The sequence below is a fragment of the Pogona vitticeps genome, chromosome 5 (assembly GCF_051106095.1).
Source record: "Pogona vitticeps strain Pit_001003342236 chromosome 5, PviZW2.1, whole genome shotgun sequence".
Classification (NCBI taxonomy): Eukaryota; Metazoa; Chordata; class Lepidosauria; order Squamata; family Agamidae; genus Pogona; species Pogona vitticeps.
Genome location: NC_135787.1, coordinates 195,794,104 through 195,812,264, shown reverse-complemented (window position 1 = coordinate 195,812,264; position 18,161 = coordinate 195,794,104). Strand labels below are relative to the sequence as shown.

Genomic DNA, 18,161 nt, shown 5'->3' with positions numbered 1-18,161 from the left:
AGTTGACTGCGCTGTAACTGCAGCTTCTGGCCCCTGATCCCACCAATACGCCTCTGGCAAAGCTGCACCAAGGAAGCTAGGGTGCCTACACTGCCTATCAACCAACTTAACCATTTCTTCTCTTTCCTGCTTTTTAAACTGAACAGATCTAAAATGCAGCTTAGAAATTTTAAATCCAAAAGTGTTTCTTTTCCACACTGGGTTCCTTCATGAGTGCAAACATACAACACCAGAGATTCTAAGCCTGGGGTTGCATCTCTAGAATCATTTCAGAAAACCTTTGGGTGAATTCATCCTCTGAAGATACTTCACAGCAATCTCCCCCTCCCCGGAGCCCTGCAGATGTATTGTATTGCAGCTCCCATCGTCCCCAACCAGCCTGGCAGAAGTGGGACTATTTACCAGGTGAGCACACTCAGAGGACACCAGGTTGGTCTTCCTCCTCATCTCAACTGTCAAGGACAGCCTCGCCAGAGATTCTCAGATACCCATGGGTGAGACTCTTTTTCCCACTGCAGTGAAAAGAAGGACTCAGTGGAACATGCAAACAAGAGCTTGAAGCCTCTCCTCTGGATCCATGCTCATGCAGCTCTTTCCACACAACTGCCTTCCATGGAAATGAAATGGGAAAGGAATGCCTTGGAATTCTAGATTTACTCTTCTCTTAAAATTCAGCAGCAGCTCCAAGAACTAAAGAAAGCCCCTGTTCCCACCACGTTCCTCCTTTCCTTTGCTTTCCCAAGAACCCTTCTAACACCCTCCCTTCCTGTTATCTCTCCCAACTGGTTCCTGGCCTTCCTCCCCCTCTCTGAATCCTTTCCTTGGAGAAGGGCTCCACTCACCTCCACTGTCCGGATCATGGAAGTTGGGGTCCAGTCCCTTCTCTAGCAGCCTGCTGACCTTCTCCACATTCAGTATCTGGACATATTCCATGAACTTCTTCAAGTTTGCCTGCAGCCACAAAACCCCAGAAGGAAAACACACAGCATTAACCACTTCCTACTACAGCCAGACCACAGGCCCTTTAAATCTTTCTTAATGCCCCAGCTTGCCACTCAAAAGCTCTTCTCTGGACAAGTGGCAGGAGGTTGAATGTTGCTGGTCTGCACCTCACACATTAAACTTGTGGTTGAAAACATGGCCTAGGCTAGAGGACAGCAATGAAGCAGGAAAACAAGTCATAGAATTCTGTGAAGCCAACAATACATGTTTATTGCATACACTTCAAAATGAACAGATGGATATTCATTTGGACATTACCAAATAGTCAATACAGACATCAAATAGACTACCGTATATAATTGGAAGCATGAGACGGAGAAGCTGTATTCTCTCAGCCAAAGCAAAACCAGGAGCAGACTGTGATACTGCTCATGAATTGTTAATATCCAACATCACAGTAAAGCTGAAAAAGAACACTAAAAGTATTGCAGTGCCAAAATATAATCTAAGCATTTTTCATGAAGTTGAAGTCCACATAAAGAACAGATTTGCATTACTAAACTCTGTTGACTGTAACCGGAAAAACTATGGAGTGAAACCAGAAATATTAAGGTGTGCCTTTCAAGGAACTGGAAATCATTTTGCCACTTTTTTTGTCCTCCAGGAGTCATATGGGTCTCTGGAACAAGTGCTTCTGCAGGGCGGGGTTCCAATTGGTATCAAAAGCCCTGACCCCAGATGCCTCCTTTTTGGGAATCCAGTTGGAAAATATTATTAGGTCCAGTCTTGTTCTCCAGATCTTAGACACACACACACACACACACACACACACACAGAGAGAGAGAGAGAGAGAGAGAGAGAGGGAGGGAGGGAGGGAGAGAGAGAGAGGGAGGGAGGGAGGGAGGGAGAGGGAGAGAGAGCCAAATTTGCTACAATGCTGAGTAACTCAATACTATGTGACAGACATTCCACCTTGAAAAACCTAGAAAATTAGCAAGTGAGCTAATCTGTAACCTGCCCTTTGTGCAAAGGGAAGGGCAACTTCCGGCCACCCTGGAAACTGAGCATATAAAAGTAGCATCCCATCCGCTTCCACAATCCCACCTTGATCTGTAATTGAAACTGCGATTTGGTGGCGGGGGGCGGGGCGGTGAAGGGAAGGCCATGCTTGTGGTTCCCCTACAGACACACAAAAGCTTCTCCTAACTGAAACAGGAATGGGAGGAGCCCTTCAGATTCTGGGAGCTGGCAAAAAATCTCTTAGACCTGGAGGCCATGAAGTGACCATCTGGCCTGACTGCAGCGCTGGCTGCGGCTGCATGTCTTTGCATTCCCAAGGGTCATATGAGGTAAAGGTAAAGGTAAAGGTAAAGGTTCCCCTTGACAATTTGTCCAATTGTGTCCGACTCTATGGGACGGTGCTCATCTCCGTTTCCAACCCATAAAGCTAGCGTTTGTCTGAAGACAATCTTCCGTGGTCATGTGGCCACCGTGACTAGACAAAGAACGGCATTACCATCATGGTGATACTTATTTATCTACTTGCATTTTGCATGTTTTCAAACCACTAGGTTGGCAGGAGCTGGGACAAGCAACGGGGGCTCACTCCGTCACATGGATCTGATCTTATGACTGCAGGTCTTTTGACCTTGCAGCACAGAGGCTTCTGCGGTGTACTGTGATGGTACAGCTGTAAATCTTACCCTTGCTGAAACAGGAATCCAATTGGTCAGTGGCACTACAATGCTCGGACTACGTGGGCAGCTGCCAATGGACCAACTGCTGCTGAGTAGATGTGAGTACAAGAGGTAGGGAACACCTATCCTCAGGTAGATGCAACAACCTGCATGCCATCTCTGTAACTACATACCTTGTGTCTGGAGAAGGATAGCATACACGCAGCATGTGACATGCCTGGGAAATGTCATTTTAAAACTTATATACCAACCTTACCACCATTTTAATCCCACACTGCTTGAATATCCTTGAGTAACAAAGGTAAGGGATGCTCAAAGCCAGGAACATTTCAGAAATCCATTTAGGTGACAATGGTCTCCATTTCCTGAGAGACTGAAAATGAGTCTCCTTAAACAGGCAGCCCCAAGTGCTCAAGACTGTATAAGGAAGAGCCACAAATCCTTCATGTGAGAAGAGTCTACTGGCCCTTCTCCTCCCTCTACCAAGAATGATCCCTGCCAGAGGGAGGTGGGAGGAAGGGAAAGTTGGAGGCACGGAAAGCCCATTTGGAGTTCAGGTCATGACTCACCAGTTGGATCTCTTGGCCCCTTGCCTGTGACATCAGGGGCTCCCAAACACACAGGGCCCTGCCTTCAAGCCCACACTGTGTTTAGCCCTGCCTCAACCTTCTACTGTATTTGTTATCTTTTCCAGAAAAGGCTGGAGAGGATGAATATCCTGCGGCTGCATAATTCCAGCACAGGAGCCCTCGACCAGCCGCCTTTTGTTTTTTAAGTGGCAAACACCTGTGAGCTTTCCACCTACAACTCAGCAACGCTCTTCCCCCACCCACTCTCAGGCAAGGCAATTTCGAGAATCCTTTGCCTTCCTTTTATTTTCTTGCACACACACTGTCACCAAAGCCGAAGCCCAGAGAAGGGTGTTCAACCCCCACACCAGCCATGGCAACTGGCTTGATCTTATACATACACACACACAGAGAGAGAGAGTGCAGAACCATGCTTGCTTCTTCTTTACTCATTGCCAGGTACAGCCTCTCTCTGTGTGCCTGTGAGACTGTTTTCTCAGGAGCCCAAAAGTGCTCCCAGGATAGATGGATTCCCCTCCCTTGTCCTATGAGGATGTGATTCTTGCTGATATTCCATCCATTCCACCAGGTGGCAGCACGTGGCAGACTACGATCTTCCTGTCTTCCTCTTCCACTAGAACCTTTCTCCCTTTAGACCTTGGTGGGTTCTTCCCACCAATACAGATGAAGGCTTGTGTACAGCAGCTCTAATGAGACCCAACAATAATCTTCAGAATAATGTAGGAAATAAAAGAGGATGCAAATCACACAATCTCTGGTATCTATATACAAATGCCACGAGTACAGGACACAAACAGGAAGAATTGGAAATCTCAGCACAGTAGAGTAAATATGACTTGATAATAATAACTGGAACTTGGTAGGATGATTCTCAGGACTGGAATACAGCAATTGAAGGATATAAATTGGTCAAAATGAACAGAAAGAATAGAAAAACAGGGGGAGTCAAATGTATGTCAAAAACACATGTTCCTGCAAAGAAATACAGGAGAATGAGCTTGTTTGTCCCATCGAGAACAACTGGATTAACATAACTGGTAACAAAAGACAGAGAAAAGAAATAGTGGCTCAGCTACTCAGTGGGGATGGGGAAATGATAACAGATGACAAAGAAAGGCAGAAGTCCTCCATTCCTATTTCAGCTCTGTCTTTTCCTAAAAGATAGTTTATGACCCTCCAGGTAAATGTGAAGTGCAAAGGGAGGGGACAGACTGCAGCTTGAGTCCAATAAACAAATAGTGAAGGAATATCTTATCATTTTTAATGAGTTCACATCTTCAAGGCTGGATGAACTCCATTCAAGGATATTGAAGGAACTGACTGAAGAACTTTCAGAGCCACTGCCTATTACCAGATGACTGGAGGAGGACTAAAATTGTCCCTTTCTTCAGAGCAAAAAAGCGGAATTACAGATCAATCACCCTGACATCAGTCCCAGGAAAAATTAACAAAAACCCACAGTGGCAACCTTCGGGGTATACATATAACCACTGCAAAATAAATAGTGGAGATGAGATGAGATAGTCTCTTTGGCCATGTCCGCCTACTGCTGACAAATTTGAAAGATAGCCTTTAGCCCAACTGTGATCTAATAGGAGGGTGTCCAGCAGAGCACCTCTGCAAGCAAGCAAGGAAGCAAGGAAGCAAAACCTTGTGTTGATAGGACATGTAAGCACCATCATCTTAGTAACCTGATTGGACCAGTAAAGAATTCGGCCTCTTTGCCAGTCCCCTGAATGGACTAAATCAAGGGGGGTCTTCTAAATTCCCCCCCCAAAAAAAAACATCAGGGGAGGATGTTCCCTTGGCTGTGTCCCTCCAGAGGGGCTTGCAGCAGCAGGAGGTGCCCCACCAACTTATGGCCCTGTGGCTTCCCCCTTGTGTTTTTCTCAGTACACACATGAACATGGATGGGATTTTTCCCCCCATCAAGGAGCTTTGCCTGCAGCGCTTGCCTGCCCTCTGAATTTTGGATGTTGTTTTCTTTGGTTTGCTTTCTTCCTGTGAATTTTTAGCACCGAGGCAATTTTGATTTGCAGATGAGGTTGCTTCTGTTCTCCCACCTCCCCTCCCCTCCTGTCCAAACTTCTTTGGCAGCTCTTTTTCTCTTTTCCTGGGACACTGCATTTGTCAGAAAGACAAAGTCTTGAGCCAAATACCTGACAGTACTTCATGCTGCACACTGTAGGTGAAGAGAAGTGCACCCAACCTCAGGTCTTGGGTTCTGCTTAACCTCCAAAGCCAAAGAGGGTTCCAGGGGTATAACAGTTCAGGGCAGCATCCCAAGCGGATGTGAATGACTTCAGAGACACAGCTTTTATTGAATGATTGGATTTTATGCCCAAAGTGGATGGGGTGGTGGTGTGAGGCAGTGCCGTCTTGATGGGGGAGGAGACTGATCCTTGTGAACTAGTGTGCAAATGTTTGCCTATATGTATGTGCTCGCACATGCACACACATGATGCTAGATTGATCCAGGGCTTTGTGTGTGCAGCAGGGAAGATAAGCTAATGTTAGTCTGGATTTGTGAGAAAAGTAGCTGGCTCTTCATACCTGTGACTTCGGGCTTTCTCTCAGGGGACTGCAGACTTCTTAGGAACACTTTGCAGATCTGTGATCAGGAAGAGCCCCCAGCAATCAATACAGACAAGAAGGCAACACAGCTCATTGCGGCTGCAGATTTGGTGGGCTTGAGACACCTCCATCAGATGCACCAAGGGTCTGGCTTACTGGGCAGGAATCATCTATTCTGGGTGAACAGTAGGTATTGTATAATACTTCAGAACGCAAGGACAAAAGGCAGTGCCAGAGATGGCAGCAAGCAGTTAAGAATACTGCACATGGCTCAGCAGAGCCTAGAGTGCAAGAGGACAAATTTGAATTCCAACCTGCATGAGGATATTTGCCACCCCAGTTAGGAACCAAGAGAGGAAGAGAAATAAATGCTGCTGGGTTTCACCTATGCCACAGGAAATGTGCCAAGGAAAAGATACTACTGTAATGCCACTTCTGTAAACTGTTTATACAGAGGAATGGCTTTGTGGGTGACTGGGGACTTTGATGAAACTGGGGGTGATTGGAGAGGGGCACTTGGAGATCTGGGGTCACAGAGGCTGCTACATATAATGTTATTTTTGCACCCCTGTGTCCTCTCTAGTCTTAGAAGGGACCATGTAGTTTGTCTGGAAGATTAGATGGCATAGTTCCACATGGTGGCAAAGCGCTTAGAGCAGGGTTTGCTTCTGGAGTGCCAGTGACGCAGAAGGGTCACTGCTCCAAGGACTTATGAAATATGATAGGTGGGCCAGGTATTGGCAAGACAGGACAATGTCCATGGGTGGGGAGAGTCATGGGATGGGGGGGCAGTACTGTGATTTAGAGGTGTGAATTTGGAGGAATTTAAAGTAGAATGGGAATGGGTGTGTGAAAGCAGAAGCCCAGGACTAGTGCTCTCATCCTGGAATTCTGACTCACCTGTACCAGCTTCTTGGGAGCAATGATGGGGGAATCATCCAATGGGGGAGAGTGGATGTACAGAGTTGGAGTCACTGTGGTGGAATCCTAGAATAATTGAGTTCGGAGAAGTCTATAAGGCCACAGAGTACAACCCTCTGCTTAGTGGAGGAATCCAAACCAAAGTATGGTTGTTCAATGTTCTCTTGAATGCTTCCAATGCTGAAGCTCTCACCACTTTCAGAGGTAATTGGTTCCATTGTTGTACTGTTCTAACAGGAGATTTTTTCCCGATATTCAGCTGAAATTTGATTGCTGTCACTTGAGGCAATTATTATGTGTCTTGCACTGGGATGATCAAGAACAGATCCCGACCCTTCTCTACATGACAACCTTTTAAGCATTGGAAGAGTGCTCTCCTATCTCCCCTCTGTCTCCCTTTTCCCTCATCATCCTTGTTGCTCTCCTCTGAACTTTTTCCAGTTTGTCAGCATCCTTGTTAAGTGGGGTGTGTCCAAAATTGAACACTAGTACAGTACTTGAGAGAAGGCCTCACCAGTGCCAAATAGGAGACTAACTAGTACTTCTCAGGATTTGGAGAATTTACATCTGCTAATGCATCCTAATATAGCATTGGTCTTTTTTGCAGCCACATCACACTGTTGCCTCACATTGTTGTGATTTACAATTCCAAGATCCTTCTTGCTCAAAGTATTACTGAGCAAAAGACCCCAGTCTTGTAACAGTTCCTCCACCACCACCCCCGGTGTAGAACTTTGCATTTATCCCTGTTAAGTTTCATTCTGTTGTTTTTAGCCCTGTGCTCAAGTCTATCAGAATCCCTTTGAATGTTGTTTCTATCTTCCAAAGTTTTAGCTATTCCACCCAATTTTGTGTCATCTCCAAATCTGATAAGTATTCCCTGCTGCCCCTCATCCATTAATAAAAATGCTGAAGAGCACCAGGTTCAGGACTGAGCCTCGTGGTACCCCAGTTGTTACTTCCTCTCATTTTGAGAAGTAGCCATTGATAAGCACTCTCTGAGTATGATTCTGTAATCAACTATGTATCTACCTGACAATTATTCTATCCAGCCCAAACCTAGTTAATTTGCTAATCAGATTATCATGAGACAATTTGTCAAAGGCTTTGCTTTGGGACATATTATGTCTATAGCATTCCCACTATCTACCAGGGAGGTTACCCACTCAAAATATGAGATAAGATCAGTCTTGCAGGGTTTGTTCTTGACAAATCCATGTTGGCTTATAGTTATTCCTGAATTGCTTTCTAACTGCTTGTAGAGCTTTATAAAATTCTGAAGACTTTTTGAGCAAAAACATCTTTCCAAAACAAGATTTGAAATGTGGGGAGAGGCTATGGAGAGCCTAATGGTGCTCACGAAGGGCTCCAAAATTCCCCCAGGGCCCCACGTTGTTCACCCTCCTAGCCTCATCCCATCTTGTTGCATATCCTCTTACTCTCCTCTGCTTGTGAACCCTGGAACATGTCTCAAGGGGTCCAATTACACATTACTGTTAATACATACAGAAATCTCTTTGTATTCTGGGGGTGGGTAGTGGGTGGGATTCAGGTACATCTTCCCAGTTCTGGCTAGTCTCTGTAATTTGCAATGTCACTGCTGTTTTTCTACCTTTTATTGGTGATTTATTCCTTCAGTTACCTTGATAGGAGCTACCCCATTGCTTTCTCTGCTTACAGTTTCTTCATTACTAGATTTTTCTTCAAAGCAATCTGTCATCCTTGTACCTCTTCTGTAGAGTTCTTCAGTATATTACATCCATCTCCTCTTTATTCTAGCCATATCTGATAAGATCCTCCCCCTTGTTGAACGTTTAACATTCCTAACCTTGGTTTACATTTATCTTTGAAAAGATATCTTGTCTTCCCTCTTTTTTTAACTGTTCTCTTCTATTCCTTTGCAATGATTATTACAACTTTGGTGTTTTTTCCCTAGATGTAAGTCACTGAAAAGCTGTATTGAAAATTCTGACCCTATTTTTGTCAGTCTTCTACCTTTGCTTGTTGCCTGTCCTTTTAAAAAAATCTACATTTCATCAGGTATCCTTGGACATTTTTCTTTCCTTTGTACCACATGAACAGTATTTTTGCATTCATCTCTAATAATAGCTCCAGTTTCAGTCCAGTTTTTCTAGTTCATGGAGAACTGAACCTGCCAATGCAAACTGATATTCATATAGTCCAGTCTAATGTTATTGAGATTATATTTTGGCATGATGATTATTTTAGTGTACTTCAACTTCTCTCTAATTTTTGATATTAAAAGCTCATGGTACATATCATAATTCAATCTTGATCTTTTGTTTTGCAAAAAATGCAGCATTTGCTTCTCACTGTGCAATATATTTGATTTCTGTATTAGGTGACATCAACACCTACAGTAATTTTTTTGATTGCCTAGAGCATTTATTTGTGATAAACCAATTGTTGGCTACACAGAATTCTATGAACTGCTGTCCTGCTTCATTTATGCCTCCAACTTACTCCTGAGTAAACATCCACTGGATTGCACTGTTGGACTGCATATGTGATATGAAAGCTTATGTTAGAAAGTTGGACAGAGAAGTCTTATTTAAGACATCTCAGTTGGAAAGCAACAGAGACCGATTCCTAAAGATATCAGATAGATGCATCCCCAGGAAAGGCAGACTGCCAGTGTAACTTTACCCATGTTGAAAGCAGCCACCACTCCTCAAGAGAGAAACTTTGCATTCTAATGAGGGTGTTCCTGTCCCAGATTTGGAGAAGATTTGTGACGGAGATATTACTGCTTGTTAGCAAAGCCCATAAATGTTTATTTAGCAAAATGGTTAGAGATGCACAGGGATGCTAAGCTGGCTCTGCAGGAAGGAAAGCTGCTCGACTGGACTGCAGCCCTATTCCAAGTGTCACTTTAAGGAATGGGCAGCAGGGAGGACCCTTCCTCTTCAGGCAACACCTGGAATAGGCACAGGTACTAGTGAAGGAATGCCTTTCTTTTCCTGCTCTCAAAGGCCTGCAGATATAATTCCAACTTTCTTCTCTTTGCCTGCAAGAACCGCATGAGATTTCCTCCAGAATTTGACTCTTTTCATGTAACTACATCAGTTTTTAATGCAAAACTAGCACAAAAGTAGCACAAAACTAGGGTGACTGCTCCTCTGACTGATTCTAAGCTTTTGGTGGGTTGGTTGCTGCCTTCTTACAAGCCACTCAGCTCTTTGTGTATTTGGTGCAAATTAAAAAACCCTTTCCAAGAACAACAGCAATAAGATCTTATTCTCAGCTAGAGGCCAAAAATCTTGTAAGCACTGAAAATCCTTGAGATGTTTGGTCAAGTGAGACAGCCTATATCAAAGAGGACAAGCAAGTTGGTCAATGGCTGAAATCCTGTTGTCAGCTCCACGTGAGCAATAAGGATGTTGTCAGCAGCAGCAGCAAATTGTGGATAATTAAAGGCTTCCTTTGGTGATTTCAGAATACACACATCTTTGTCACATTGTGTAGGAATGCACCCCCAAATCACCTTTCATGAGCAGCTGTTTTCCAATGCTGATGACATCACCCCCATTTGTGCTCATGGAGCTGCAAAAGACGATTTCACCCTGCAAGCTTCCCAGCCTTAAAAAAGAGAGGTTACTTAGCGTAACTCTGGTTGTTCAAGTGGTCATCTGTGAATTCACACCAATGGGTTTAGTCTGCACACAAAGTCTGCTGCTGTGCAAAAATAGTGCAATGTGACGGACAGAGGGGAGGATGGGCGAGAAGTGTGAATTCATAGATGACCACTCAAAGAACCAGTTACAGCAAGTAACCTCTCTTTCTTTTTCGTGGTCCCTGTAAATGCACACTAATGGGTGATTAACAATCTTACCTGCTCGGAGGAGGGACATCACGGAAGAACAGCTGATAAGACCGCTTGTCCAAATGCTGAGTCCGACTTTGCCCGGAGGTCTAAACGATAGTGGCGGGCAAAAGTGGTCGGATTGGACTATGTAGCAGCCCTGCAGATGTCAGGGACAGAAACGCCTCTAAGGAATGCCATAGAGGCAGCCATTGCTCTTGTGGAATGAGCCTTAATTCCAACAGGAAGAAGCTGCACAAGGCATATGGTCGCCCCAATCCATTTAGATATGGTCTGAGACAAGGGCCCCCCTATATGGTAAATGTGGGGAAATAAATAGTCGTTGAGACTTGAGGAAGGAAGCAGTTCTGGAAACATAGAAAGCCAATGTTCTATGAACGTCCAAGAGGTGGAGAGAGCGTTCTAGGTCAGTACTTGGTGATGGAAAAAGGGAAGGTAAGATGATAGGCTGTTTAAGATGAAATTTGGAGACAACTTTAGGGAGGACAGAGATATCTGGGTAAAAGGTGACTTTATCAGGGTGAAATTGAAGAAACTGAGGATCTACTCGGACAGCAGCAATTTCTGAGGCTCTAGGAGCGGAAGTAATGGCCACCAGGAAGACAGTTTTGAGAGCCAAGAGACTGTTGGAAGTCGTGGCAAGGGAGTCAAATGGAGGCAGTGTAAGCCGGTGAAGGACAGTGTGCAAGGACCATTGCGGAAGAGGAAGTGTCCTCATAGGTTGGAGTTTGGACACCCTCTTAAGAAACTGTTTCACAGTTGAGTGCTGAAAAAGCATAGCTGATAGATAGACCTTGAGTGTAGATAGAGAGCGATGTCTATTGAATAAGTGAGTAAGAAACTTGAGTACAGCGTGAAGTGTTGTAAGTGCAATAGGGAGATGATGTTGAGACGCAAACTTGATGAAGGCAGACCATTTGTAGGCATATAATTGGGTGGTAGCGGGCTTTCTTGCACTTCCCAAAATAGCAGCTACAGTGGGTGAATCCTCCACACTGTAAGGTGGAGCATGTGAAGATCGGGGTTAAAGGTTAAGCTGTGATCTCTATGGAAATTGAGCGAGGTATGGTGAACCATGGCTGTCTCGGCCACCATGGGGCGATAAGGATTGTGCTGGATTGTTCCTGATGCAATTTAACAATTGCCCTGAGGAGGAGGGGAATGGGATGGAAGAGATAGATCACGTCTGGTGTCCATTGTATCATGAGGGCATCGCCGAGGGAGGTGGGGCCAATTCCTGCTCAGGAGCAATAGCAGGGACATTTTGCGTTTTCTGCGGTTGCAAATATGTCTATGTGTGGATGTCCCCATAGAATGGAAAGATGACGGAAGATGGCATCGGCAGGCATGTCTCCTAAGAGCCACGACAGTGACCATGTGCTTTGAAGCAGCCTCGAGATGTGTATGGCAGTGATATGCTCTTGGCAGGCTAATGCCATGGCTTCTTGATGAAAGGCTAGGCCACCTGCTATGTATTCACCTGCTGCTGACTTGAAGCAAAGGGAGTGCCTTGTTCCACAAGGACCTCTGGTATGCTCCCATGGCTGCCAGGTAGTTTGCAGCACGGAGGGTAAAGGAGGCGAGACAAGTATCGTGGCTGTCAGTACAGGGGATTTTGCCAGAGCACAAAGTGCACCGTTAAATGGTACAGAGGAGGCCATAAACTGGCAAAAACCAAGGAAAAGGGATAAAAAGGGGGACTAGGGAGGGAGGGGGTGGCAAGGGAGGTAGAACAGGAAAAATCTCACAGAAGTCTCTTTTGAGCACGCTAGCGAACGGAGAAAATAAACCTCAGCAGCAGCAAAAAGGAACTGAGGCACTTGCCAGGATGGGCAGACGTGTACTGTGGGGACAGTCCTAGCAAACAATGTTTAAGCTCTAGAAGATTCCAGAAACCTCTGCGCAAACGCAGACTAAACCCATTAGTGTGCATTCACAGAAGAAGAAACAGGGCTTCACCGTACAACTTTTATAAAATGCTCTTTTCTCAACTGGAAAAATGTCCTGCACATGTAAAATAAGAGGCCTTTAGAGCTGGCAGCACCAGACACAAGCTTTAATTTCAGATGCTCTTCCTCGTTAAGTGGGCAAGGCTTCAAAGACACGCCTTCATTTTCTTTGTTTCATCTCCATGGCACCAAAATGATGTTCCAGGGACACACCTAGAGAGTCACTGCACCTCTGAGCCTGAGAGGCCTGAGCAACTTCCACACACACACACACCCCGCAGATGTTTCCCAAATGAAGTTCCTGTTTGGACATAGCCTTACAAGCGCTGTCTCTCTTGACCTGTCCAGCATCCTGCTGGTCACATGTTACTGAAGCTGTGTCGGAAGTAAACCAAATCTCAGGCCAAAAACAAAACTCTGGGAAAGCAGCAAAAACAAACAAGGCAGTCGTGCGGAATCCTTTCTTGTGCGACTACATATGGCAGCTCCAGATGCGCTGGAACCGAACGGGCACATTCCATTCCACTGAAGCCGACAGCAAGCTGCTCATGAAGTCTCTGTAAGACTTCTGCAGGCTTCCAAGGAACCAGAATGCCTGGCTGAGGGAGAGGGAGGGGGATACAATCAAATGCTCCCAATGGCCCTTGGAGCTAGCTAAGGTCAATATTTGCATACTATCTGCCACTGGTCATCACGCTGGGCCGCATACACTGGGTACACATAACCCAGTATCTTTTCATGGTCTGAAAGCCAGTCTGTGGAGCTGACCGCCACTTCAATTCCATCTATTACACCCAACACTATTACAAATCCATTAGGCTTCAAGATGCCACAAAATTCTTTGCTTTTCTGCTCTAGCAGGCTAATGTGGCTACATCCAGATATCTCATGGAGAGGGCACAGATGTCCTGAGCATGGCAAGAGAGCCTATGTCCAGTGCTGTCTCAGCTCGGCAGCCACCTCTCCCTAGGTGCCCTCACCTTTGTCCTGTGCCCGTGGTCGGCCACCCTTGGTTAAGGCAAGTGGGAGGGGTGCCAGCTCCCTTGCCACTGCTGCCCCTCCTTTTGAAGCCCCCACCCTCCTCCTTGTCTGGCTCCACCTGATCTCTGGGCCATGGAAAGCCTTGGTAGTCCCTGATGGCATGTTTGCTAGGCCCCTTAGGCAGCAGCATGGAGGGTACCATGTCCTCTATGCCATGACCCTCATGGAAACCACACCTTGTTCTTTTTTCTCCACCAAAAACCTCTTTTTCTCACTCCTGCATAATTTTGAATAAGGTGACATATTTCCCCCACACTATGAGATCTTCAGGGAGGCCTGTCTCACTCTCTGTCCTGCCCCCTCACAGGCACATCTGGTGGGATGCAAAAAAAGGGCCTTCTCAGTGGCTGCTCTTCAGCTATAGTACCTAGTCAAGCGCCGGATGGGACCCCTGGGGGAAAAAACTTCAGGGTGCAGCGTTACTTGTCTGGCATTTTTAGTGGGTTGCTCATTTACCTTGACTTGATAATTAATGTTTCTTGATCCAACAACATGATGTCACAAAGCAGAAGCTGGGGGAAGGAGAAGCAGGGAACATGGTGCTAGAAACAGTTTTGGTCTTCCTTTGGTAGCTTCATTCTGGGGTATGTGTTTTTCAATTAAGTGGTATTTCAATTATTAATCTCCCCATCTCTTCATGTCTGCATAGGTGTCCTAATTCTTCTAGTTCACCTTCTCCTACCAAGGAGATTGCAGATGCTTGAGAAGAATACAACTCCCACCATCCCCAGCCAGCATGCCCCAATAGGAGGCTACTGTAGCTCTTCTCATTTAATCCATGTATTGACAACCTTGTTCAAAAACAACTCCTCCTACTTCTCCTCACTTTGAAGTTTCACCCTTCTCTCTTCATTTTCTCCTTCACCTGAACGGCCAAATGCAGCCTCTCCCAGCCACCATATATTTTGGAGGCCATGAGCTCCATCTGACTCAACCAGCACAGCTAGTTGTCAGGAAGCCTTGGAGTTATTGCCCCAAACATCTGGAAGGCCTAGGGCTACAGAAGGCCAGGGAACACGTCTCTGCTGTTACTGCACATTATTTAGTGATCCTTTCCCCATTTGAATCCCGTGGTGTCACTTACAATGTAGTGCCTCTGAAAGCGATCATTGGATTCCATCAGTCCCCAAATTCCTTTGGGATTCTAATATTATCCCAGTGCAGGAATTGCTCTGACTTTCTCATTTCATTTGTCAACCCTTTTATTTCATATGTCAAAATGAAAATTACCACTCCCTAGTTGGTTTCCACTGGCCAACTAAAAACCTGTGGGTTCTCAGAGGTTGCCAGATGTTAAGCAGGGCTACGTTACAAAACTGGGTGGGGTGGATGCTTCTCCTGAAAATGCATGTGTATACACACACTCCTCTTGGCCTCCGTTTTAGTGAGCCCAAGATTACAAATTTGAAAAAGAGACCTGCCAGCTCTGTCTTCTTGGAGAAGGAGGAAGAGAAGGAGGAGGAGGTGGAGAGAGCAAAAAAAGGACATTCCTGAGTTCCCTTCAACAAAAAGGAGGAAGCCTGGGAGACTGGGTGAATAAAGGGAACCCACCTTGCCTTGGTACTGATGCCAACTTGTGGGAGATGACCAATCAGTACACCATGGGACAAGACACTCATTTGCTAGGTCCTTCCCCCCACAACTGAGAGTAAGCAGACCGGGGAATCAGCTCAGAAATGAACATTACTCTGGAAGAGAATAATGCTCAAAGCACCGACTCTCAGCAGATGCCCGCCTGGAAGAAAAGATCTGAATGTGTAATTCTAAGTTTGTAACAGGAGTAAAAACAAACAAAATTGTAACTGTGGAGCCAGAATGAAAGATTACAGATGGGACGAAGGCTGCTTACGCCTGATGACATTCATCCCATGTATATCCTGTGCCTCCTTCAGAATCAACCAGGCAACCATGAGCCTATGTAAATGTCAAACACTTGGGGTATGTTTATGCTTCCTGGCAATTTTCAAGACTTTTAGGAGGCCAGTGGGAAATGTCAGAGGTGCTGATACTTCCCAGCTGATCTCATGGCCGACTGAACAGGTTCCATTAAATGCCCTGTTTTTCACCCCCACTTGTTAGCAAAAGTCAGCATTTACTTGGACGAGGAGATGACTCCCAGATCAGAGATCCTGCTTTTTTTTACATCACAATTCATAACAGATAATTTTTTCCCCAAGTGGAAATGAAGATAAAGTCTGGTCTTTTTGCTGATAGCAAGTCTCTCCAGTTAAAAAAAAAAAGGCAACCCCCCAGCTCACAAAGACATAATTTAAGGAAAGAACATAAAACCAAGAGCCTTAAACCCCACAAAGGCAATCCCCCCCTCCCGTTGCCACTCCACAGCCTGGGAAAGTTAATGGCCACGCTGGGTGTGGGCGTTTCAGGGATTCTACTCCAGGTGTACTTAATGCAGTCAGAGTTTCTCTAATATCTCCCAGCATGTTGAGGCAGGAAAGGGAGAATGTAGTATGGGTGTATGAAGTGTGGGGGGAAAGAGATCTGCAAGCATGCCTGACAAAACGTACCCGCCTGATCAGAAGCACTGAGAAGTGGCAGCTCAAAGCACCAACCCCCCCCCCAGACACCCCTCAATTCAAATTACATTCTGCTAATTGCAGCCTATTTTTCAACAAGTCAGGATTTAATGCCTGCTCCTCCCCAGCAGCATCTGAAGGCAAAGGACCGGGAGCCTCCAGCTTCCTCAGCTTTGGCAGTTTTTGTCTTCCTGAAATCAGCTGCCACGCATCTCCAACGTCCCATTCGGGCAATTCTCTTTGATGCATCCAGTCAACTGCACAGCAGCACACTCTCATCTGCACAGTCAAACGAGTCTGCAGGAAAGTCAGTGTGCACAGAACATGATTAAAGCATTCCCGGTGGAAGCAAGGCATTCACGCTCCAAACAGCCAGAATAAACACGGCGCTGCTCCTCACAAGGCAGGGTTCTTTGCCTCAGAAACTGACAAGCAGCAGAATGAGCAAGACGTGCCATTTACCCTGAAAGGGCAGCACAGGAAACAGTGGCATACACCGCCAGGCAGGAAGGAAGGAGGAGAGGAGGTCTGCCGAAAGGGTGCATGGCAGAAACTAAGCCCCCGGAATCATAAGCCAGTGTGGGCAAAGAGCCCTCCCCAGTGTTTTTGAATCCTGCTACTGCAAATCCCATCCACACAATTCTAAGGACCTCTTCTCCTCCTCCCTGCCTGGTGGTATATGCTTCAGTTCCTGTGCTGCCCTTCAGCCTCTTGTTTGTGAAAACTCTTCAAATGTGTGCAGAGACCAAAATGGCTCTGGGTGCAAGTGAGAACTGCAAAACGTGGCCTGTCTCTGTTGGAGGATGGAATTACTCTCTTGGCCTGGGAACCACAGCCTGCACCTGGCACAGGCTGGGGACCATCCCTTTGACATTTATTTATTTATTTATTTATTTATTTATTTATTTATTTATTTATTTATTTATTTATTTATTTATTTATTTATTTATTTATTTATTTTATTTATATCCCGCCTATCTAGTCAATAGACCACTCTAGGCGGCTCACAACAGGGGTACAACAGTGACTAAAAACAAATTTACAAAGAAGAAAACTTTCAACCATAAAATTATAAACTAAGAAAAAGAAAAAAGGAAAATCAGGATTAGCTAAGGGGGGGTGGGGGGGACATGTGAACCAACTCTGAGTATAACACAGAGCAATGGCTTATAGGATAGAAGCAGGATCATCAAGTGCAAGGAAATGTCACTGGAAACCAAGGTGAAGATAATCTAGACCAGGTGTCTCCAAACTATGGCCCGCAGGCCACACCCAGCCTGCCTTGCCTTTTTTATCCGGCCTGGCATTTGCTTTCTTTAGCTGCTGCTCCTGTGAGTGAGGGAGTGTGGGCAGACGGGCGTGAATGCATCTTCCTTTGGCCCTTGAAAATCTGGAACATATATTTTGTGGCCCTCACTCTGAAAAGTTTGGAGACCTCTCATCAGACAACAGTGTTCTCAGTTACTATGTATAGATACAAAAGTTTGACAGTGAAAAACAGCTGATGGGGAAAACAATTGAAATGTGGTTTTGGAGGAGAGCTTTGAGGATACCATGGACCACCAGGAACACAAAAAAGTGGGTTGCAGACTAAAACAAGTGTCAACTTAACTGGCACTATTGGTACTTTGGGAAAAGACAGTAATGGTGGGAAAAGCTGAAGACAACAAAAAAGAAGACGAAAGAAGGAGAAGGAGGAGAAGGAGGAAATAGTAGTAGTAGAAGAAGAGGAAGGAGGAGGAGAAACAAGAGATGAACTGACTCTATTACATTTCACACTCTCACCACCAACTCCCAACCACCCTCCTCACACATACTGTGTGTCAAATTCTGTCTATTGAGGCTTCAGTCTTTGCATCTGAACAGACTGCAGTAGACTACTATTTATGCCACAGAGAAAGTTCATAAAATGCAATCAATCAATCAATCAATCTTGTTAGTCTTTATGGTGCTGCAAAACTCTTTGTTGCTTCTGCCTACTGAGAGAGCTGCCATCTTCCCCACTTCAATATGCATTAGGAAGAACCCATCTGTCTTGTGGTAGAAGAATCTTAGCTCTGTTCTACTAA

At 45.4% G+C, this 18,161-nt stretch overlaps 2 protein-coding genes across 8 annotated transcripts in view; both read right to left on the bottom strand.

The window, feature by feature from the left end:
• The window catches only part of SHANK3 (SH3 and multiple ankyrin repeat domains 3), a 374,779-nt gene that overhangs the window by 280,646 nt on the left and 75,972 nt on the right, over nt 1-18,161 (bottom strand). For all 7 annotated transcript variants that reach the window (XR_013536992.1, XM_078376774.1, XM_078376775.1 and 4 more), the window contains exon 4: nt 843-951. Coding sequence is in view for 6 of the 7 variants with exons in the window: in XM_078376774.1 (XP_078232900.1) it covers nt 843-951 (109 nt within the window). In the remaining variant the exon portion in view is untranslated. The remainder of the gene's footprint in view (nt 1-842; nt 952-18,161) is intronic.
• Nucleotides 1-18,161, bottom strand: part of LOC144583276 (uncharacterized) — a 266,744-nt gene that overhangs the window by 195,332 nt on the left and 53,251 nt on the right. The gene's annotated exons all lie outside the window — the stretch shown is intronic.